At 40.2% G+C, this 23,137-nt stretch overlaps 1 protein-coding gene across 1 annotated transcript in view; it reads right to left on the reverse strand.

Annotated features, from left to right (window-relative positions):
* Positions 1-22,742, reverse strand: part of armh3 (armadillo like helical domain containing 3) — a 26,108-nt gene extending 3,366 nt beyond the window's left edge. The window contains exons 1-24 of the mRNA XM_084566625.1: positions 22,660-22,742; positions 21,145-21,254; positions 20,997-21,053; positions 20,500-20,646; positions 19,404-19,511; positions 19,196-19,288; positions 19,022-19,096; positions 18,834-18,920; positions 16,466-16,522; positions 16,297-16,340; positions 15,812-15,872; positions 15,682-15,728; positions 14,456-14,531; positions 13,400-13,493; positions 11,531-11,632; positions 10,636-10,694; positions 10,481-10,546; positions 10,183-10,252; positions 9,589-9,649; positions 9,402-9,490; positions 8,461-8,543; positions 8,075-8,201; positions 6,980-7,055; positions 4,678-4,756 (exon numbers count right to left, since the gene is read on the reverse strand). Coding sequence (XP_084422751.1) covers positions 4,678-4,756; positions 6,980-7,055; positions 8,075-8,201; positions 8,461-8,543; positions 9,402-9,490; positions 9,589-9,649; positions 10,183-10,252; positions 10,481-10,546; positions 10,636-10,694; positions 11,531-11,632; positions 13,400-13,493; positions 14,456-14,531; positions 15,682-15,728; positions 15,812-15,872; positions 16,297-16,340; positions 16,466-16,522; positions 18,834-18,920; positions 19,022-19,096; positions 19,196-19,288; positions 19,404-19,511; positions 20,500-20,646; positions 20,997-21,053; positions 21,145-21,246 — 1,860 coding nt within the window. The 5' untranslated portion in view covers positions 21,247-21,254; positions 22,660-22,742. The remainder of the gene's footprint in view (positions 1-4,677; positions 4,757-6,979; positions 7,056-8,074; positions 8,202-8,460; positions 8,544-9,401; positions 9,491-9,588; positions 9,650-10,182; positions 10,253-10,480; positions 10,547-10,635; positions 10,695-11,530; positions 11,633-13,399; positions 13,494-14,455; positions 14,532-15,681; positions 15,729-15,811; positions 15,873-16,296; positions 16,341-16,465; positions 16,523-18,833; positions 18,921-19,021; positions 19,097-19,195; positions 19,289-19,403; positions 19,512-20,499; positions 20,647-20,996; positions 21,054-21,144; positions 21,255-22,659) is intronic.
* Positions 22,743-23,137: the final 395 nt, after the last annotated feature.

Consider the following 23,137-nt stretch of genomic DNA (forward strand, 5'->3'; position numbering starts at 1 on the left):
CGCAGAGAAAATTTATTGTCTTTTTGCCATGGCAGCATTGCTCCTGTACAGCTTTATCTATATTTTTTAAATTTGCGAAGGCTGAAGAGCAGGAAGACATTCCTCTTATTTTCTCCTAATAAATCCACAGCTCTGCTCAGGAAACCAGCGCTTGTTGTTCTTATTTGAACCTCTGGTGGTGAACTGATGAAAAATTCATACACGCAGCTCCCTGTCTTTCTCTCTCAGCTCTCTGTGTGAAGATTTAGAGCTAGGACTGAATCATAACCGCAACTCAAACAAGAATCCTAAATGATAAAACGGGGGGAGAGGGAGAAAGTGTGAGCTGTGACAAACTGATTTGAAGCAAAAAATTAAGATAAAGGAAAAACAAGCTGTGAATGAAGGAAAAACCTTTATCATATAAGATGTTTTAGCAAAGATGGGGATGATGAGTGTGCGCGCGCACACAAACACACACACACACTTCACTTAACCAAGCAATTTCCTGCATCACTTAGCTGATATGATTGTGTGCATTGTCATTGTGTTTATCTTGAAGTGTAGATCCAAAAGGACTCCAGGCTTGTACTTTGCATCTGAGAGTGCAGCAGCTCGTTTTAATACTGCATGTTTCTAGAAGCCATCCATCTTCTGGTGACACCAGAGGGGACAGAGACGCCCCGGGGGGATGGAGCCATGGTGGCTAATATGTGTTAGTGTGTGTGTTTTTAAGGACTGCATGTCAAAAGACTGCAGGAATGGAAATTGAATACTTCTTTCACGTCCTTACAAATCAAGAAGCTAGGGGACTGAACAAAATAGGAGAAAAGCGAAGAGATGAGTCTAGATATGTAATCTGTTCATGCTGTCTTCCTCAATACAAGTTAGAGTTCACAGCTGGGTATCGGCTACTGACTGAAAAGCTACTCCGGTTGCGTTTGTGTGATAAAGAGGGACGTAAGGATTCTTTTGGGAAAAACATACATTTGTCTTTTCTTGTTTGTTTGTTTCCACCTCTTGTGCATTCAGTTGTGCGAGACACTGCAGCTTGAAAGCTTTTGCTGTATTCACTCTATTCTCTCTTTTCAATTTGACCTTGACTTTATGTAACCTGATCATTTCAAAAGTGATGCATTTTATCATTTATAACCATAAAAATGAACGCAAGCGTGAGCACTATAAAAACCACAATGCCACAGAGATAAATCGATAGACATTATCCCAAACCAAAACTACCGTGGTGGCAGAGTAAGTGCTTCACATTGCTGTTCATGTTGCTGCTCCTGATCCAAGTCATTGTGTGTACTGAATATCTGCAGAAAAGAATCCTGCGTGATGCACAATTGGCTTAAAGGACAAAAAAATATAACTGCAATTTTGTTCAGTATCCAGCAGTGTCCTTCATAACGTGTGTCAGTATGAAACAGCTGTGTCATAAGGTCTGGACACGACTAAGGGTCTTCAGCCTCTCATTGAAGCACACTGCTCTGTGGTTTATTCACCCACAATGCTGTGCTGAGTGTTAGTCAGCAAAGTGTGTTTTAGACAGCTGCCATAGCTGGGAAGTGATGTGTTGTGGTCAGGCCTGTGTGACATGGTTTAAATCTATATATACACTCACCGGCTACTTTATTAGGTACACCTGTCCAACTGCTCGTTAACTTAAATTTCTAATCAGCCAATCACATGGCAGCAGCTCAATGCATTTAGGCATGTAGACATGGTCAAGACGATCTGCTGCAGTTCAAACCGAGCATCAGAATGGGGAAGAAAGGTGATTTAAGTGACTTTGAACGTGGCATGGTTGTTGGTGCCAGACGGGCTGGTCTGAGTATTCCAGAAACTGCTGATCTACTGGGATTTTCACGCACAACCATCTCTAGGGTTTACAGAGAATGGTCCGAAAAAGAGAAAATATCCAGTGAGCGGCAGTTCTGTGGGCGCAAATTCCTTGTTGATGCCAGAGGTCAGAGGAGAATGGCCAGACTGGTTCGAGCTGATGGAAAGGCAACAGTAACTCAAATAACCACTCGTTACAACCGAGGTATGCAGAAGAGCATCTCTGAACGCACAACACGTCGAACCTTGAGGCGGATGGGCTACAGCAGCAGAAGACCACACCGGGTGCCACTCCTGTCAGCTAAGAACAGGAAACTGAGGCTACAATTCGCAAAGGCTCACCAAAAGTGGACAATAGAAGATTGGAAAAACGTTGCCTGGTCTGATGAGTCTCGATTTCTGCTGCGACATTCGGATGGTAGGGTCAGAATTTGGCGTCAACAACATGAAAGCATGGATCCATCCTGCCTTGTATCAACTGTTCAGGCTGGTGGTGGTGGTGTAATGGTGTGGGGGATATTTTCTTGGCACACTTTGGGCCCATTAGTACCAATTGAGCATTGTGTCAACGCCACAGCCTACCTGAGTATTGTTGCTGACCATGTCCATCCCTTTATGACCACAGTGTACCCATCTTCTGATGGCTACTTCCAGCAGGATAACGCGCCATGTCATAAAGCGCGAATCATCTCAGACTGGTTTCTTGAAACATGACAATGAGTTCACTGTACTCAAATGGCCTCCACAGTCACCAGATCTCAATCCAATAGAGCACCTTTGGGATGTGGTGGAACGGGAGATACGCATCATGGATGTGCAGCCGACAAATCTGCAGCAACTGCGTGATGCTATCATGTCAATATGGACCAAACTCTCTGAGGAATGTTTCCAGTACCTTGTTGAATCTATGCCACGAAGGATTAAAGCAGTTCTGAAGGCAAAAGGGGGTCCAACCCGGTACTAATACACACATATATATATATCACAGTTCTGCAGGCGTATGTCAATCACATGTCAGAGGATTCATCTCTGCCTCACATCTCATCAGAATTCAAAGTCATATTGATTTAATCTTGCCTTAAATGTGATGAGTAAAGGACTGGGAATAGATTAGACTGTATATGACCAATGACAACATCTTTCATATAAAATAAACTATTATTTATGGTATAAATTACTGGAAAAATCAATAATCACTTTGTTACAATGAAATATTCAGAAGCTTTGGTCCTGGCATTCATGTGGATGTTACTGAGACATGTACCACCCACCTAAACACTGTTGCTGACCAGGCACACCCATCCCATAGCAACACACACAGCAGGACAATGCGGCCTGCCACACTACAACTGCTTAGGAACAGCTTAAAAAAAAACATCAAACGCAGCACAAGGTGTTGACCGGGCCTCCAAATCAACCCATAGGACCCAAAAGCTCCCACTACCAATGCCCTGGTGCTGGACACCTTCAGAAACCCAGTGTCCGTTACCTGATGATTCAGAACTGCAGGTAGTTTTAATGTCGATTGATCTATGTTGTCTACATCACAACAGTGCTGATCTTGCAGAATGCCCTGAGCAATCCCAACTCCATTTAATGGAAATGATGAGCGTACTAAGCCAATTACTCACAAGCCTAAAATTACTCTGAGTCAAGCAAAACGTCTGCACTGTACCATCTTTAAAGATAATTGCATCGAAACAGCCTGATATTAAACAGTTAATCAAAACAAACGTTAACAAACCCTGAAAGAACAATTAGTTTGTTTCAATGCCCATTTCAATTTCAACACAAAATCCACAAACTTTTGCGTTGACTAAAACTGTTGCCAATGATCAATTTACAGCAGCTTGAGGAAAAGAGCTGGAAGCGAACAGTCCTTCTAAGTCACTTCAATCTAATCAGAAGGTTGTTTAACACCTCATGTGAGAAAATAATATAAAACTACTGGCAGCTCATCAACACCAAAGCCAACTTGTGCCATCCCTCTTTGTTGTGAATAAATCTAGTAGATAAACGCAGAGAGGTAATTGTGGAGCATAATGAGCAAATCCATCACTCTCTTATCAGCTTGTTAAAAAAAAAAAAAAAAAAGGACTCTTCTGGCTGTTTCCCCATCCTCACAGATGATAAAGTCTTAAATGGAACTAATATCTGTTCAGCCTCCTACTAGTGAAGGCTTTTTGCCAATAATGATGAAGAAATAATGGTTTCAAAAGTTCATCTGCTTAATGACGTACTTAATACTCTCTGCCTATATGTCTGCAATCCAGTGGGACTATGTGAACGAGAGAGAGAGAGCAGAGAGCAGAGAAACTGCTCCCTCAACTGTACTTTAAATTAAAACATTAGAAGAAACTAATGAGAATTACTCAAGCTTTTTTTAGTTTGTAATGTTTAAAAGGCGCAATGTATTTCTAGGAAAAGACTGCAAAAGCTGTGAGTCTTTAGTTAGAACAGTGTCATCCAACCAGCCTGAACTGTGCACAATAAATCAGCCATAATGAGTTTTCAGACTCAGCAGCGCATGTGTGCGATAACAACTGCTCCTCTAGGTGTCTCATCACCATAACCCATGTTTGACTCATTCATCGCTGCCACACAGCTGCAGCTACTTCTTGATGAATAGGCATTCTTTCACAACAAAAAGCAGTGAGCCCCTGCTCACACACTTTGAAGCACTGAGCGTTTCCCATTGTTTGCTCAAATATTCATGAGATTTACTTTTGAAATGAAAAGAGCGGTGTTTCAGGGGAGTTCAGCCCAAATGGACCCAAGATATTGCTGAAGTTCATTTTTATTCACATGCAACTTTTAGGCAAGAGTGCAAAAAGAGGTGAAGCGCGTTGTGTTTACCTGTTCTTCCGAGAGCTGGGAGATGTGGTTCACAGCAGCATATGACTCAATCTTGGGGTTAAAGTGGTTGATAATGGCCCTTGAAAGACAAAAACACAAACACATCAGAAAGGATGCAGAGAATATTTTTCTTCGAAATCCAAGCCACATTACTGAAAGATGTGATTGTAACATATCTCATTACAAACCAATCAGCAAAGCAATCTCGTTTCTGGGAAAACGGTCCACAGGCTTTTTAAACTGATGGTATTTGGTCAAATTCAGCCCCAAGGTTTAGGCATGTTGGGCAATAAGGCTTTTATGTGTTGTACCAGCTGAACATAACGGTTCAAAAGAAACTTATGTTTGTGCAACCCAAAGAAGCATGTTTCTTCAACTAGTCAGTGTGCTCATCACCCACTAATGGAGCTTTGTAGATAAGCAGATAAAACTTAAAGATTTGACCTGATGGTTTTGGGAAAACCGAGCTTCACTAAACCAATGATTTGAGACCACTCAGGCACTTGAGTCAACACAAAATCTTTTGTAGTCTCTAATTTCCACAACTCAGACAATATGACAGGCATTAAAAATGATCTGGTCAGCATCTGCAATGCAGCAGCTCAGGACCATGATACGCCAAACCAACAGCTGGCCATTGGCCTGTGCCGTTGGGCTGGCAGTAAACGCCTGTGAGAAGAGAAATAGAAGCGACCAAAGTAAGTAAAAGTCATGAGGCCCCACACAGACAAGACACATTTTTCATTGTCACCATATCTGTACTACAGATCCACAGAAGAGCATGAATCAGGAGAGGCAGGCTTCCTGGCTTCCTACTTAGTACTGCACTTCTGGTTCCTCCCTTGTGAATGATAAATACAGACTACAGGCATCTTCTGGTATGGGGAGTGATCTTCTCTCATGCAAATGCAGAAGGTATGTGCTGGTGGGAAGTTGGTTTTGATCTTTGCTGTGTGTTCAAGTGAAACTTATTGGCCCAGGCATAAGTAACGTAAAGCAAGCTCACAGTCTGAGTGAATGTTGTTCTGGGAAACCAGGGTCATAGAATTCATGTGGATGTTACTTTAATATGTACCACCACCTGAACATTGTTGCAGACAGATTAACATTAAGGATACTTTAAGAATGCAACTGATGGTCCTGTCTTTACCAAAGGAAAACAGAGCCAGTCCAAAAGTACAAAAGTCCACACACATTTGACTTTCGATATATGCAGAGTACAATTGCAGCCAGCCTTACTTACTGCACATCACTTTGTGTAAAAGCTGTTTGTACAGTTATGTCTTGGTGCAAACTAAAAATAAAATAAAATCAAAGTGTGAAAGTTTGACAAGAAAAGTTCAAAATAATACCAGTTAAGAGACAGCCTGTTAACACCAGAACTCATTTCTGTTCAATCTCCATCTTGGTGCCCATTTCATATTGTCTGAGCACACCAGGGACTTTCACATGCAAATTCAGAGGCAATCTTTTCCAGCATTAGCATTCATTTCTAAGAGATAAACTGTTTTTATAGCTCAAATATAAGTTGATACAATAAGCTCAACTGAGAGATTAAACAGTTTATTTTGTACTGATTTAGACTGGGTCATATATCAAACAGATTATAATGACAAAAATGCAGACAATTGTCAGTGGTGGTAATTCTACCGTCATTTACGTGTGGGAAGCCCGCCTATAGAGGAATGAACTGATGGGAGTAAAATGAAATTGGTTCATCTGTCTAAGTTTATTTCAATATAGTCTCTCTGGGTTCTTTATAGTTCTCCGCCTTCATTCATTTATTCATCTACTCTTTCAAATATTCCTCTTTTCATTTTCTTACTCCCTGCCTTCCCTTCAACCTTTGTGACTGCCTATTTAGGCAGGGAGGCTGCTCCATCAGGACCCAAGATGGGTGAATCCTCTGGGAGCATCCCGCTCGCACGAGTGCCCTCGGGGGCCTCCAAGCCAGGGTGACCTCAGAGGATCATCTCATCAGCAAAGACGGAGGAGGAATGAGAGATTACGGTGGAAAAACCAAGTAGAGTATATGTGGAGGGATGGGGGTGAAGGAGATCAAAGCTTAAAAAGGATCAAATAAAGGGGACTGGGGGATGTAAAAAAAAAAAAAAAAAAAAAGGCTGGAGATGGAACATTACACTTCCAAAGACTTCATTCACTTATTTTTGACCTTTTTCCAGCACTTTTTCTTGTTAGCAATTACCTCAAATCTGATATGACTCATTTCTCCTTCTTAGGATGCAGTGTGTGTGTGTGTGCGTGTGTGTGCGTGTGTGTGCGCGCGCGTGTGTGTTATTACCGAACATTGACAAGGGCATGCGTGACTTTACTGGCTGCCTCCTTCCACTGGCCGGTGTTGGTTGATACTCTCAGAACTGGAAAGCAGAGAAAGACAGACAGAAAGGGTTTCAGACACACATGTACACATCATTTGCAACTGTTTTCTGTTAATCATATGGTGTGTTTCCCTGGCCCAGAGGTGATGTCCACAATGTCCCCTTTTTATTCAACCAACAGACCAAAATTGTAAAATATTAGCATAATATACTAAAACAAAAAAAAGCAAATGTCTAACTTGAACCACTTGAACCACAACTCTTAAATCAGGTTGATTCAACTCAACAAAAGGACTTAACTAAATGCAGAGTGTAAAGTGTAAATTCTATAAATGTATGTAGGCATTTATTTGGAACATGGTTGGATTAGAGACAGACTACTTACTATTCTCAGTTTCCCCCTGTTCTAAAGTTAGTGTAAACTAAAACCTTCCTCCATGCTTACCTGGTGTCTTAATAAAATATGTATAATGTACATGTCCACAGCACAAACTCCATCACCTCTCTACTTCCATTCACTAATTACTAATTTCCACTAAATAGCCATGACTAGATTATTTATACCTCGAGTATCTAGAATGCAATATTAACTTTCCTTTTAGCTCCAGTTTTGGTCCCAACCCTGCGCCTGGAGGCAGTTATGTGGCTATTTAGGAGCAGAATAGCACACTGTGCTCACCATCTGTTTGTTAAATTTATATGTCCGTAATTTTAGTACAGCGCAAAGCAAAGTGGGGTTTTAGAGCTTCTAGTTGGCCGCTGCAGCAAGAAATAACAAAAGGAAAACAGATAGAGTGAATGAAAACATAACTACTGGGGTATAAAACAAAAACGGTAAGCTGGAGGAACTATAAAGCTCCGTAAGGCAGAAGGCTATGACGGATTCGATTGATTATATTTGCGAAGTAGTCACAATAAGCTATCCGTTTTACAGCACACATCATCCACAGCAAAGACAAACACATTGACTGTAGCTGCTTTAAACTGTAACTTTTATACGTGGTAATCATCGATTTGTTCTACTCAGGTTTGATGCGGCAGTGGTTTTTTTAACGTACCCATACAGTAGAGGTTGTCGAAGACCTGGTGCATTCGCACGATTTCGTAGTACAGCTCGTCGTAGCTGTTGGAGGTGGGCAGGAACGTGTCTCCGTATGTTATGAACATGTTGAACAGATTCACCACCTGGAAGAGGAGACAACACATTGAGATGAGATGAATGAGCCACAAGGAGAAAAAAAAATAGCATCTATAAAGAAAATTTGTTCTGCATCCGTTTCTGCACGCACTACCTCTTTTCACCTCATTTCCTAATAAAATGAGTTTAGGCTCTGGTGTGTAATTTCAGACACTGACATGGCTGGACTACTAGACGCATCCGTCTCTCCTTTCACTGCACGATTAGTGAGACTAAAAAGTGTGCGCTGTGTGTGTTTCTCCTCACCAGTAAGGCCAGGTGAAAGATGTTGTGCTTGGCCAGCAGAGCGGTCTCGTTTGACAGCAGGAACTTCAGCAGGTTGATGAGAGCTATGCAAAGGGAGACACGCTCACATCAGTGACATAATGCAGCGTGTTGACGATCGCCTGCCAGCAGAGGCACATGGCAGCGCTGTGCTTTCCTCTGTGTGCATCTTTATTAAGGCAGATAATGGAAACACAGAAGGGGGGAACCTTTCAACGCCAAATCGAGCCTGTTCTGGAGCTTTTATTGAGGAAAACAAACCCCAGAAGGAGAACCAAAATGTGCACACACACACACAAAAGAAAAGCTTTAAAACCCACTCCAGCACAAGTTGGCACAACATGTGGAAAGAAGATTAACGCACCTATTAGTTTAATTTGGCTCTTTTTTTTTTTCCTCTCCAGTCTTATTTCATGGTATGCTATTATCACCGCCAGGAGGAGAGGGTTGGTGTTATTCAGGGAATTAAGCTGATTATTGGTCTGATTAGAGGAATCTGTATTCTAATGAGACACAGCACGATGGGGCCATTACAAGCTGAAATGTTATCCTATTGTGGGTTGACCAGGCTGAAAATAAGGCCACTAGGATGGATTGTGCTTTCCAGAGACTCATTATCCAGTCTCAGTGATGCAATATGTTTCCAAAACAACAGACCCAATCACTTCAGAAGGAAATTGGCTCTGTTTTGCAAAAAACTATTTTCTTTACTCCTGAGGTCATGTCCACGCAATCAAAAAGTCTAGAAATTTGAATTACGTATAGACTGTGTCAAATTACACATGTACATGCTCTGGGCTGGATTATACATCATTAACCAGGACGTGTAATATCAAAATCATCAAGAGAAATAAATCCCCTCTGAATAGATTCATTCTGACAAACTTTTAGGCAAGAGGAGACTATAGTGTAGTTATGTTTACCTGACCAAAGCTCTCTCCAGGTGTAGTGTAATCTGATTCTGCATTTCTTCTGGTAACAGAGGAGTTTGTGTATGATTTGCACACAGCGCCTGCCCAGAAAATAAGCACGTAAAACTGTGGTTAATAGAGCTGGATGGTGGATGAGCCATAATATGTGTGTGTAATCTGTACTTTAATGTGTTCTCACAAGTATAGATCCATGGGGAAATCCTTCATCATATGAGTGACGATAAACTCCACCATCAGATCTAAACAAAGGGGCACAGAGGAGAGACAGAACGAGAAAAATAAGAGTTAGACGGGTATACAAAACTTTATGGAGTTGCACTTGAACACACCACGAAGACGACAGACAACGGTACAAAAGTTCTGCACCTGCATTAAAGGAAATAACTCTTCTGGGAGAGCCGTTATTCGCTGGGAGGCTAGGGAGCCTCGTACAGAGGTGGCCTCTCCTGAATCATGCTGATAAGTTGCTCTACAGTTTATTCATTCCAGATGATTTAGGAATATATTTCTGTAATGAATGTTCAAATTAGATAAATAACTAAAACTGTTTCATTGCTCTTTCATTAGTGTCAGTGGTGTGGGATGCACCAGTAAAATTAACACACTACAATTGAATACTTCTATAAACCAACAGCTCTTTGAGTTGTTTAAAACTAATGCTGAATAACGTTTATGGAGCTAAGATTTAGTGCAGGACTGTTGTATTAGTGTGCATTCATTCATCACTAGTGTACCTAATGAACTGGCACGTGAGTGCAAACACTTTTCTTACCTAAAACAGCGCACACCAGCGGCCGGGAGGGGATGTTCTTGTCCACTGTTTTTTTGCGGTGCCTCATAGGCTGAAAAATAAAGAATTAAAATAGATGGTAACTATGTCTATGTGCATAAATAAACCATGCACATGCTAAACATGGACACACTTATCAGCTACTACAACTGTCTGACATTCATAATTAATGTTCACAAAAGTTTTTTTAGAATATCTACTGGATTATGCAAGTACAGATAGCCTCTTAATGGGATGAATTCCCCAACCTAATGTCACTCGCTCTCAAACATGAGCTCACCATTCTGTGGAGATTGACTCTGAAGTTCATATTGTCGTCATGAAGAAAGGCATCAGCGTACTGGTCCTATCCCACACAGGAGAATTAAAACAAAGACAGATTGTTACAGAGAGAGTGGACAGGTGCAAATGTTACAGCAGTGTAGTGGCTCGTACCTCGGCTATGCAGGTGAGGATGATTAGGCACAGTCTGGCGCTGTTGAGTCGATGCTCATCTGTAAACACACAAATGACTCTTAACGGATACAAAGACTGGAATAACAAACTGTATTATATAGGGCTACAACGTCAACGTAACTGATTACCTAAATCCATTTGCAAATATTTAAGAGTACTACAGGGAGGTTTGTTTCATTCATGGTTGGTGGCGAGTGAGATTCATCCTTATCTGTTGTGTTTCAGAATCCTCAAAGCCTTCCGAGACCAGATGCTAATGGATAACCTGCTTCTTCCCAGAGCATTTGCAAATTGTGAGCGGTTTATTTATGTGCATACAGACCTATAAAACTGAACTAATTAGATTCCCATTACCGCTATGCTGTGAGTGGGTGTAAGCAACATTTTGCATATAAATAATACAGCTGCATTCCTAATTACAATCAGCACCATTAAAGTTGGATCATACTCAACATCATGTACACTGATTAGTGGCAGTGTAAAGAACACGTCTCCTGATTAGGTCTGCGCTGAATACAGTCTTAACTTTTGAGATGAATAGTAGCATTAGGTAAAAGTTAATGTCTGAAATGGTTGCTTCATTCATAGATTACATGTTAAAACATGTCATTATGAGAAAATATTGGTTTGAAAGTTTAATATGTTTGTAATTTAGCTGTATGTTCATCAAAGGATTATATGTAATAAGTACATTAACAAAAAATATATCAAAATAATCAAAAAAAAATAAATATGACAGCCCTAGTATAAAATATCATAACCACAGAGGAAGAGAAGACAGCAGTTGCCACTGTCTGTAGACTGAGGAAAGAGACGGAGAATTAAATCTGAATAAAATTGTACACAGGCAGAGGATGTACAGCTTTCCATTTACCTTTCGTATCCTGCATTACTATGGAGGCGTACTTGAGGAAGGTAATGAGAAGATTGCTGGTCTGCAGGTTTGGATCCAGTGGCAGCTCAGGGTTGTTCATCACTACACAGCAAAAGTACAAATAACACTTACATAACAGCTAGACGTGGAAATGATAAAAAATATTAGTTTCTGATTATAATAAACAAAGAAGTCAGTGGCAAGTTCTTTAAATGATGACTACCCTCAAAACCTGGACCTGAACTTAAAGTCTAAAAGCTAGCCTAACAAGAGCGGTCCTATTTGAGGAGAAGGAGTGCTCACTCAGGCAATAGCAAAACATCATGTCTTTGTATCACTGCTGCAGCCACTGGGTTGTCCAGACGAGCCCCCTCCCTTTTAAAAATCTCTGCTCTCTGAACGACATGGCTTGTTTCATGGATAAATGATGAGCCAGTCACTGCTGTCACCCTTCCTCCCACGAAAAACATATTGGTTTCCTTCTTCCTGGGATCACTGCAGGCCCCACGGACACAATGGTTTCCCACTTTCAAGAAACATGCAGTCAGGTGGGGCTACACTGTGGAAGGTAATGTATATTTATTATATGTGATTAGAGGTGCCTGTGTGCACCCGTTTCTGATCTGAGTAGAGGGCCTAAGTGCTGGGGGTTCCATGATATGGCATAACGCACGCTCCATGTGAAACATTCATCTGAATTTGAAACTGTAGGTTAATATTTGATGTAGAAAATGGCTCTTGGGTTTAAAGCAACGGAGGGTGAGTGAGCCAGAGTTAGAAACATGCACCTTTTAACAGTTACAGCATGTGTGCATGAGAAATGAGCTGCTTTTGAATGCCTTAACAACAACATGAGCCTTTCACAAAACCTGAAGCGATAGCTGAGCACTCCTTTACAGAGAGACATCGGGATGTTGTAATAATCTGATTATTGAGATGTAATAAGACGTGCCATTTGTGCAATATATAAGTACTGTTACTTAAAAAACTCACAACTATCAGATAAACTTTGAATATTTGAAGACACTGCTAGCGAGGGTGCATTTATGTCTTTGCACATCTTGAATGCTGGCTCGAGGCAGAAGTGAACTGGAGCTGGCAAGTTTGGAAGTTTTTAAAAATGCATATGAAAAGTTACGATTAAATGGAAGCACGGAGGCAGAGACCCCTAATACCCAAAAGCACTGCTCCATTTTCAGCCCCTTCAGGTGCTCTGAGGGAATCAATATTTTGAGTAAAAATCAATACTGTTATAAGAGGATGCAGTGGTATAAAATAAGAGTAAATATTGATCACACAAGGTTAAAATGTTTCTCCCCTATGAACTCTGAAGTTGATGACCAGGAAAAAAAAACAAAAAGGTGTATGGTGTAAAACTAAGGTGAAGGATTTATGCAGAGAAAACAAACAAGAGTTTGCTGATGCTGTTGTGCTGACTGTTATTTCACCCAAATTTAAGTTTGATCAGTTTTTATTCGGTGTTTCCCTATCAATGTTAGTGTCTGAAACAAAAAAAAGTGTGTGATAAGGGGAAGTGTTTCTGGCCTCTGACGGGGGGCTTGACAGAAAAAGTCGGAGAAATAAAGTGAATCCAGTGCTCCAGACTATACGATATAGCTTCTGTTAAACCACAAGACGTCAGTCAGCGTTGTAGATAAACATGATTTCTTTCTAGAAAGAAGAAATGGTTTCATAATTAATTTAATCTTTGAATTTCCTTAATTCTGTCTGGAAATTAATTTAGCTTCACATCTGTTCCTCCAGGCTGCATTACAATTCAGTAACAAACTGACATGTTGACAGTGAGAGGCAGACATCCAACGGATAACGTCACTGACACCGTACACCGAGTCTGTGTTAATAACTTACTGTCTAGGGAGGGTGGCGTTGTTCCTAGAGGTGTTGTAGGTGTTGTTGGAGTGGGAGTGATCGGTGTGACTGGGATCTCAATCTCGGGGTGGCTCTGTTGAAAGACCACAAACACATTAATAAAGAGTCCCTTGTATTTCAATGTACGGACAAACCAAACAAACAGCAAGGAAGGTTGACTTTGATGTCACGTCACCTATGGTCTACACTTTATTAATTTTCTCTTGCACTGGTTCACTAAGCTGAGAGAGATCTCTCCGACCACCACCGATTCAACATGCTGAAAAGCCGCTGACAGGTGTGTGCAAGACACACTACAAAAACTAGAGCCATAGATGCTCAGTGACGGGCCGACACTGGAAAATGGGCCTACCGTTGGCTTGGTTTATTACGGCACTTAGGAGGGAAATAAGGAACTGAAAATCTAGAGAAAGGAATGGGATACCTTTAACTGGAGACTGCTAAGGACTGCAGAACATTTACAGTTTAATTTAATTGTTAAACATTAACCATTGCTTCTCGACAGAACATATTGCATGTAGCAGCAGATTTGTGAAATCTGATCTTGAAGTGCTATACTATTGCACTTCATCTGATGCAGCCTCATCTTTTAGTTGGTGTGATGGCTGGAGTAATCCTAAGTGCAGGTCTGTATAGGATCCACAGATAAAATAATGCATGTAACTTCTATTTCATCATTATTAGATGTCAAACGATATCACAGATACCACGACGAGCAAAAGTCTTAAGAAGCAAAAGATTTGAAACCCTTCAGTCAATTTTTCACAGAAAAAAAATGAGAAGAAGCAACAGTCTTTTTGCAATTGATCACTTGTCCTAATGTTGTTTTTCAGACACTGCTGACCTTTAACAAGCCTGCAATCTACAATATCTATATTATAGATCACGCAGGAACACTCATAAATCTCCTCTGAGTGCCAAGCAGATAAACTCCCAGCTGCTCCTTGACAGCTTTCTTTTGGGTTGCTATTAAGAGAGAAATCAGCTCTCAGCTGTCCCCAAATCTAGTCAAAACCAAAAACGGTAATATCTCACCTGTGCTAGTACGGTGATGAAGTTGCGGTTAAGGTGCACAGCCTCGTAGAGCGCCAGCAGGATTGCCTCATTTGTCCTTTAAATTAAAGAGAAGTTCGTCAGAGTGAGCGCATTCGTTTATGAAATTAAATCTCTAAATATTCACATACCATTGGATTTAAAAGCTTTAGCCTTTGATCCATTCAAGCTTGAGGAAGGTTTATTAATATTGGCTTAATGTGTTAGCAGGTCACCCTTTTAATTTTCTGTGCCATTAGTTACTGGACAAAGTGTGTACCTAGCACTCGTTTGCCAAATTTCCGTGCATTACGTTGTTGTTGCTGATAAATGAGCTGACATAATGTAAAACAAGAGTAAAGCCTGATTACAGATACAAATGAATGAATTAATACTGCCACCACCAATTCCTTCAGTCATTTAAAGTTGCACTAAAAGAACAGGACAAGGACAGCAGTGATCAGTTCTTGAATGCAAATGTTAGGAGAGTCTACACCGTGTGAAAGTCAAAACTGTAACTCAAGAACTCGTAATGATTTCTCTTGCTGCCTCACGGCCATGATGTGTAAATGTTACCTCTAACAAATGATAAAGTCATAACTGAAGCCAGTCACATTTCAGAAGCAATAGCTTTTTTTTTTTTTTTTTTTATTAGTATTTGAGTTTTAAAAGTGACTGACAACTGCAGTATTTTCTCCCACCGGCTCTACAGTCATTAAATTATAGTCATATGCATGGATTTAATAATCCTTGAAATGTGTCTAGACGTTGGAGTCCACAAGTGAGAAAATGAACTGATTGGACGTAGACATCCACTCGTTCGCATAAGATCTCACAATTCACACTACATGCCAAGCCATGAAGTCCAAGGAACTTTCTGCAGCTTCTGTGATGAGTAATAGACCAGAACAAGGATATAAAACCCTTTCTAAAGCATTGAGTGTTCGTAGCTGCACAGTGGCTGCAATAACTGTGAAATTCAAGATCTGTAACCACCAGACCAGATTATGATGATCCAGCCTGGTACTGATAGGCAAGAATTGTAATTTCAACAATTTAAAATTTAAAATCCGCACCACATTAGAGTGCATAAAAGTTAAAAGGTCAAAATAATCTTGAACTCTCTAAATAAAACACTGAAAATTATTGCAAATGCACAAAACTTTAGTAGAGAAGTCAGAAAGTGTATGTATGCAATATACTCAGAAGTCAAATGACTTTGCACTTACTGTACGGAGAGCTTCTCATCAGCATCTGCTATAAACATGCTTCCCACCTGGAAACAGGAGAAAGACCAAGCTGTCAGCATCCTAACTGTGAAAAAACTTCCACTATAAAAGTAGAGAATGAGTATCTTACCATACTAGTAAGGGTGGAGAAGAATCCACCCTGGTTCTCCTCCTCTTTATCTTTGTATTGTCTAAAAAAAGAAAAAGGAAAAAAAAAAAGATATAAACACTTTACCAAATTACCCAACATCTCCATCCACTCCCCACACTTTATTATCTATGGAGTTTTCAATTTATAAACGAAAACAATGGATTGTATGCAGCTGTCATCCATCACTTTGATGTGTCTGCCTGTGCACGCAGGGCGACAAGACCTCCTTCACCAACAGCATTTTAATTTCCGAACCTAGCTACATCCAAAAAAACATTACAGGCTGCCAAAGAAAACTGTCGGATATAAATAACTGAAAGTGTAAAGGGCCTGTGTTTTTCACAAGAATAGAAATAGAACATTTGTGTGAGACATCAGAATAAGCGGATGATGCCAGCAGTCCCTGCACACTGTCTACTGATTCTTTAAAAAAACATTTTTGGACACATAGAAACTGTTCTCACCTGTTATATTCTGTCAGGGCTTGGTGGACGACCATACCCATTCCCTGGGAGAGAAAAACATCCGGCGTTTCAATTGAACCTTTGATCACTGATTGAAGATGGCTCAACAACAGATCGGCTATTCATTATTCTGTAGCTGAGAAGTTACCACAAGTGAAAACACACTTACATCTAGAGTTGGCTCATCATCCACAATGGAGAGTTTCACAATGTAGGGATTCACAGACTGAAAAACAGAAAATGAGTGAAGTTATTAAAGTTAACATTTGATTAAGAACAATTCTTTCGTTAACAGAGACGATGACAAAAAATATTTGTCAATGACTATTTTTCAGTGACTAATATGAGACGTTGGCGAGCTACAACTACTATCTGATGATAAAAACTAGAACAAAAGGTGTGCCTTTTTCTGTTAATAAGACGAGATGGTACTAGAATGTTATTAGGATATCTAACATTCAAAACACAGGATCTCTTCATACGGGCTGACTGACACGTACAATAGCTGCCAAAATTAATGTTGTTAGTAGCAGTTTGACTAAATGTAATAATTAAAAGTTGACAAAAATAATAAGACTTTTCATTGACTAAAACTATGAAAAATAAACCTGAAAAATAAACCTATGTTACAGCCTTATCCCAGAACAGATTAAATTCATTTTTTCCCAAAAAAATTCTACACACAACACCCCATAAAATTCTTTTTGAGAATTTGATGGGGTGTTGTGCGTGTCTAAACTGGCCAGGAGAGGGGCACTAGCCAGGGAGGTGACCACCCGATGGTCACTGTCAGAGCTCCAGCATTCCTCTGTGGAAAGAGGAGAACCTTCCAGAAGAACAACCATCTCTGCAGCAATCCACCAATCAGGCCTGTATGGTAGAGAGGCCAGACGGAAGCCACCCCTTAGTAAAAGGCACATGGAAGCCCGCCAGGAGTTTGCCAAAAGGCACCTGAAGGACTCTCAGACCATGAGAAACAAAAAAAGATTGAACTCTTTGGCGTGAATACCATGCGTCATGTTTGGAGGAAACCAGGCACCACTCATCACCAGGCCAATACCATCCCCACAGTGAAGCAGGGTGGTGGCAGCATCATGCTGTGGGGATGATTTCAGCGGCAGGAGTTGGGAAACTAGTCAGGATTGACTAGCTGAATGCAGCAATGTACAGAGACATCCTGGATGAAAACCTGCTCCAGAGATCTCCTGACCTCAGACTGGGGCGATGGTTCATCTTTCACCAGGACAACCACCCTAAGCACACCGCCAACATATCAAAGGAGTGGCTTCAGGACAACTCTGTGAATGTCCTTGAGTGGGCCAGCCAGAGCCCAGACCCAGAATCAGATTGAACATCTCTGGAGAGATCTGAAAATGGCCGTGCACCGACACTTCCCATCCAACCTGAAGGAGCTTGAGTGGTGCTGCAAAGAGAAATGGGCAAAACTGTCCAAAGATAGGTGTGCCAAGCTTGTGGCATCATATTCAAAAAGACTTGAGGCTGTAATTGCTGCCAAAGGTGCATCAACAAAGTATTGAGCAAAGACTGTGAATACTTATATACATGTGATTTCTTAGTCGTTGTCATTATGGGGTGTTGAGTGCAGAATTTTGAGGAAAAAAATGAATTTAATCCATTTTGGGATAAGGCTGTAACATAACGAAATGTTTAAAAAGTGAAGCACTGTGAATACTTTACGGATGCACTGTAAACTCATGCAAAGTTCAGTAACACAACTGAAATACGTCAATATTCAAGCCACGACCTCCAGAGTAGAGCCTGGCTCCAAAACGATTCAGTCATGTATCTTGGTACAAAAATTGTTAAGATCTCAAAACTTATTTCTAAAGCTTGTTTTCCCAAACTTAACAACTGTACTGGGAGTGAAAGTCTTTGTATAAGCTTTATTAAATTATATAAGCCTTAAAGTTCAGGATAATTCAGATCCTGAAGATCGCATCGACCAGGTTTCAAAAAAACAATCCTACGTACTACTTCACAAAGAGTGTGTTTATCTTTTCATACAGTTCATGGCTGATACACAAGAATACCCATTTCAGTTCAATTAGTTTTTATGTACATCCAATAAAAAATAGAAATGTCAATGTTTATAATCTTAATGCTGTTACCATGGATAAACTTTGCAAGACTTTTTTGTAAAACATGTTACTCAGTCTTACTCCCTTCCTGCTTCCCTTATGCAGGGTGTAACTCTGAATTAAAATGATTTAGAGACAACACACCAGTACTGTACAAACTGAAGTATACGGGAACTGCTTCTATTGCATCCTATACTGATGAGACATTACACCAGCGCAAATATTAGTTTCTGAGTCATGGCAGAAAATAAAAAAATAAAAAACAGTGCAAAAAAGGAGGACTGATGTTTGCTTTTAGATGCACAGTGAGAGGCTCTCAGACAGGTTGTATACTAGGATTTATTTTGTCTACCAGCTGCACATAAGGCTTAATGCAAAAGGCTTTATACCAAGACAAACAAGCACAGACACCAGTTAGCGTATACACAAACTACCCACCTCATATTTTCTGTAGTTCACCAGGAGGGCCAGAAGTACGACAGCGTCATAACCATGCTGCCCTCTACTGGACACATCTGACAGAATCTGGTCAGGGGAGACAGGGAGAGAAGGGATGACCGAGCTATGAGAATGATTTAATATAAAACAAAGACACAACAGTTACATCCTCTGGGCTAATCACTTACCTGTAGAATGGCTTCAAAGATGCTATTGATCATCACATATTCCAGTATGGTGTTCTGGCTAATATTGTCTGTAACCTGTGAATACAGTTTTTTTTTTCCCACATATGAGTGACACGAGTATTGCCGAAGCGTAAGGCTTTATATTTCAAGTTGCTGTTTTCTTTTTTGTCTCACCGTCACTAAACACAGCAACAGCTTGAGGCAAAGGCTCTTAAGACTCTCGGAGCTGTCCCCACAAAGAAGGCTGTCCAGTCTCTCCATCAGGTCCTGGAGGAGACACAAACATGAGAAACTATATGAATGAATACAAAAAGAACCCCCCTTTATTGTGACTTTCTGAAACTCAATGTTTCTTCCCTTTTTAGATTTATTCCAAACTCACCTTCATCCTTTGCTCAGCCTTGTCAAACCCCATGAGCATGTTGATGATATCAAAGCCAGACGCTGACTTGTTCTTCTGGTGCACCCCTCGGAAAAGTGCACAGAGAGTCTGGGAAAACAGGCACAGAGAACACAGAGAACAGTCATCGATGTGAAATGTTTCATGAATCCGACAAGCTGGTAGTTGTTTGGTAATACTGTTGATCATGATGAAATAGACTGACATTATTGTTACTGTTATCTTTTCCTTTGCTACGTAGTACAGGTGGATTTAATACTGTCACTTAACATAGACAGACATCTACACACCATTCAAAGATTCATAATTTCCATTGTATGTATAACAACTCTTTGTTCTGTTGTCTGTTTTCTTTTCATATTCTTTGCCAGATTTACAAAAAAAGGGACAAAGAAAGCAGAAAAAATAAGATAATTACATTTTGGCTTTATCAAAATACTTCAAAGACCTGCGTGTAGCATTTAGTGGGATCTATTAGCAGAAATGGAAGGTAGTATTCAAAACCAAGCCATAAGCAATCAGCCACGTCATGTTTTGTTTCAGAATGAGCCCTTCATATCTACAGAGGGAGTGGCCCTCTTCCAAGGAGCAGCCCTGTTGCACCACAATGTTTGTATAGTAACCCAAAACAGACAAACCTTACACTGGTTCTACACAGCACTTTTCACATCACTAGGCTGAAGTACTTATGCATCAGTGGTTCAGTGGTTGCTGAACTTGTGTGCTTGTGTTTACCACATGGAGGTCATACACAGAGAAAGTTTGGTTTTCAAGTTTGGTAACATCAGCCATAAGTCATGAGCACACCGGGGCAAACCACCACGCAATGCCAGAAAGGAAATGCAAATAGCATAATGGCATATTTTACTCATACACATTATAACAATGCAAAGAAAACTCTATGTGACTGAATTACAATATATGAATTTACCATTGATCTCAACCAGTTTAGGTCTCTATTTGTGGCCTATCGCTCACATGGACTTTTCTCGTAAATGCGCCTCTGAAAGCCAACTAGTCCTTTAAAAGGGCTTCTAATGTGATGAATATCTAAGTCATCCTCCTGAGTTGTAGTTACCTGCAAGGCATTGACCACTTTGATCTGATGCTCTTCTCCCAGAGCCTGAACACAGTGGTGGAATAGAGAGTTGATGTTGTCTTGAATGCGCTGGACCTCGTCTCCATCCACACTCTCCAACTTGGACTCCAAGTATTCTAGGTTGACCTGGACCAAACAGAAAATAAATGAAAGAAGTTTTGAGGTGCACGAGTTAGGTTTTCACATAACATGCCTAAAGAGTAGAAGATCGTGAGAGGAGCATTTTCCAATATCACCCATCTGTTGTGTCCTGTGCTGTGGGCTAAACTGTGCTGTATCTGATTTGTGCATAGCGGTACTTCTCATTTTTTTCTGTGCTTTCAGTTAAACGTTTACAGCCATCACTGAACGATTACATATGCCTCCGTTTGCATTGCTGCTTCTACTGCGGCAGCTTACACCCACAGAGCACCTTCAGCAATTTCCTGTTTCCGTGCGCAGAGCATACATCTATTTAGCATGTTTTTGATTTGTACCTTCATGAGGAACAGCTCATCCCAGAATCGGGGGTTGTTTTTGGCTGGATCCTCTTTCTAAATCAAAACAGAAAGGATGCCGTTAACAATCAAGCATTATACTTTTTCAAGACTTCAACCACTGATATTTTTACCCTGCAATACTTACTGCAAAAATCTCATCATACATCAGAACCACCTTTTCCTTCAAGGGTTTTTTAGAGGACGACGTCCTCCTCAACAGCCCTGCCTTCTTCTCGACCTGAGACATGGCTAAGTCTGAGGAGAAACACACACACAGAACAAGAAATATAAATCTCAAACATACCCATAACAATAGTCTGTGCATTATTTACAGGGTAAGGCTGGTCATACTGTGTACTGTTTCATTAAATCCGAACATAAAAGGCCCAAATCAACGATGGTTTGGGTGATCTCAGCACTTTATGGATTCTCGAGCCTGTCACTCTCCCAAGCACATCTATGTAAAGTGATAACAAATCCTACTTTAAGAGAAGTGTATTTCTGCTGTGATTTTGCAGCACAAGTGAACTCTTTGATGAACAATGACGGTATCTGTGACTAAAATCAATTCACAGTGTTTACCATGTTTTACCATGGGTCAGTTGCCAGTTCATTGGGTACACTAATAAAAACAAATGCAGTCTAATATAACAGTCCTGCACTAAATCTTAACTTCATGGAGGTTATAGTAATCAGCATTTATTGAAAATAACTCAGAGAGCTGTTGATTCAACTGTGTTTCAGTTTTGATGTATGTGGCTTGCAGTACTAGAGAGTTGTATTGTTTTGAACGCAGCAAAATTATACTTTTGACAACTCCACTGTTGTTTTGCAGGCTCTTTTAACTTGACAAGGAGCAAAGCCCTTGCAGCTGGCATGGATTTACATACTGAAGCAGTAACTCTCACTGAATGCACTAACTTGTGGCCAATGATTCAATCTGAATGCAATGCTGTCTGCAGCAGAAGGGACACACACTTATGTAGTTTTTTTTTTTGTTTTTTAATGAATCCCTTTACTTCATTAATTAACTTCATGGCGAGGTCACCATAACAACATGCCTGCATATCATGACTGTTTTACTTACCTACTTTGCTCAGAGATACAGAAAATCACAGTAGCTACTTACGTTAGCAAAAATAAGCTGTCGACAAAATGAAATATATAAAATTAACTCTAATAAATTACTTAACGTAATAAGATACAGACCATTAAATAATGTTTAAATGAGTCCACTGGTTTACTTGCTAATTAGTTAAAGGACTATTGGTTAGCTAAGTAATTATCAGATGGCAGTTGCTAACACTGATGAATTTTCTAAGAGCAAGTTGGACTAAGCTACAAGCTAGTTAGCCAACATTAGCTAGCTGAGCCATCGTTATTTAAATACAAAACCACAAACAGCGAGACGGTCACGTCAATCGAAAGATATGGTTGCCCAGTAGATAATCAAATATAATTTAGTCCACTACCAGCCATGTCACCAAACATGTCATCTAAAATGTTAGCTCTTTGGAGCTACAGCTATCGCAACCTTGCTAATGTCTGTCAAACACGGCGTTCGCGTTAATACTGATTTTGAGTTAGCTGTCTAGCTAATGTCCGGGGAATATTGGTGACAAGACATCAGTATTATCTCATTAAGGAGGTCTGTTCTTACCTCGATCCAAGTATTAAAACCTGTGCTGTAAATGTGGTTCATGAATCCTTGTGACAACAGTGTCTGTTAGCATACTGCTATGGTTAGCCTCCTGCTGGTCTTCAGGGTCTTAGTGCCCCACAGACATGTTTATTGCATGATGGCCATTGACAGTATATTTATTTTATATATTAAAGACAGTAATAAACATTTGTGCTTTTATTGTTTTATATTCTTACATTTTATATTATGTTATAGATATTTTTAATATTTAACTTTTTGTTATTTTATTTTATATATTAAATATATTGTTTTAAATATATATGAGAAATCTTCTGTAACCGCGTGGCTGGAGCCAATCCCAGCTGTAGAAATATTAATTTATTTTGCACAATTTAAAAATAGCAAAACCCAGAAAATTTAAAAATAGCAGAAAACCCAAATGGTCTTTTCTGAAGCCTCCACCTCAGCAATCAAAATTTCTGAATGTTATGGAGAA

Source organism: Chelon labrosus (assembly GCF_963514085.1).
Source record: "Chelon labrosus genome assembly, chromosome: 2".
NCBI lineage: Eukaryota > Metazoa > Chordata > Actinopteri > Mugiliformes > Mugilidae > Chelon > Chelon labrosus.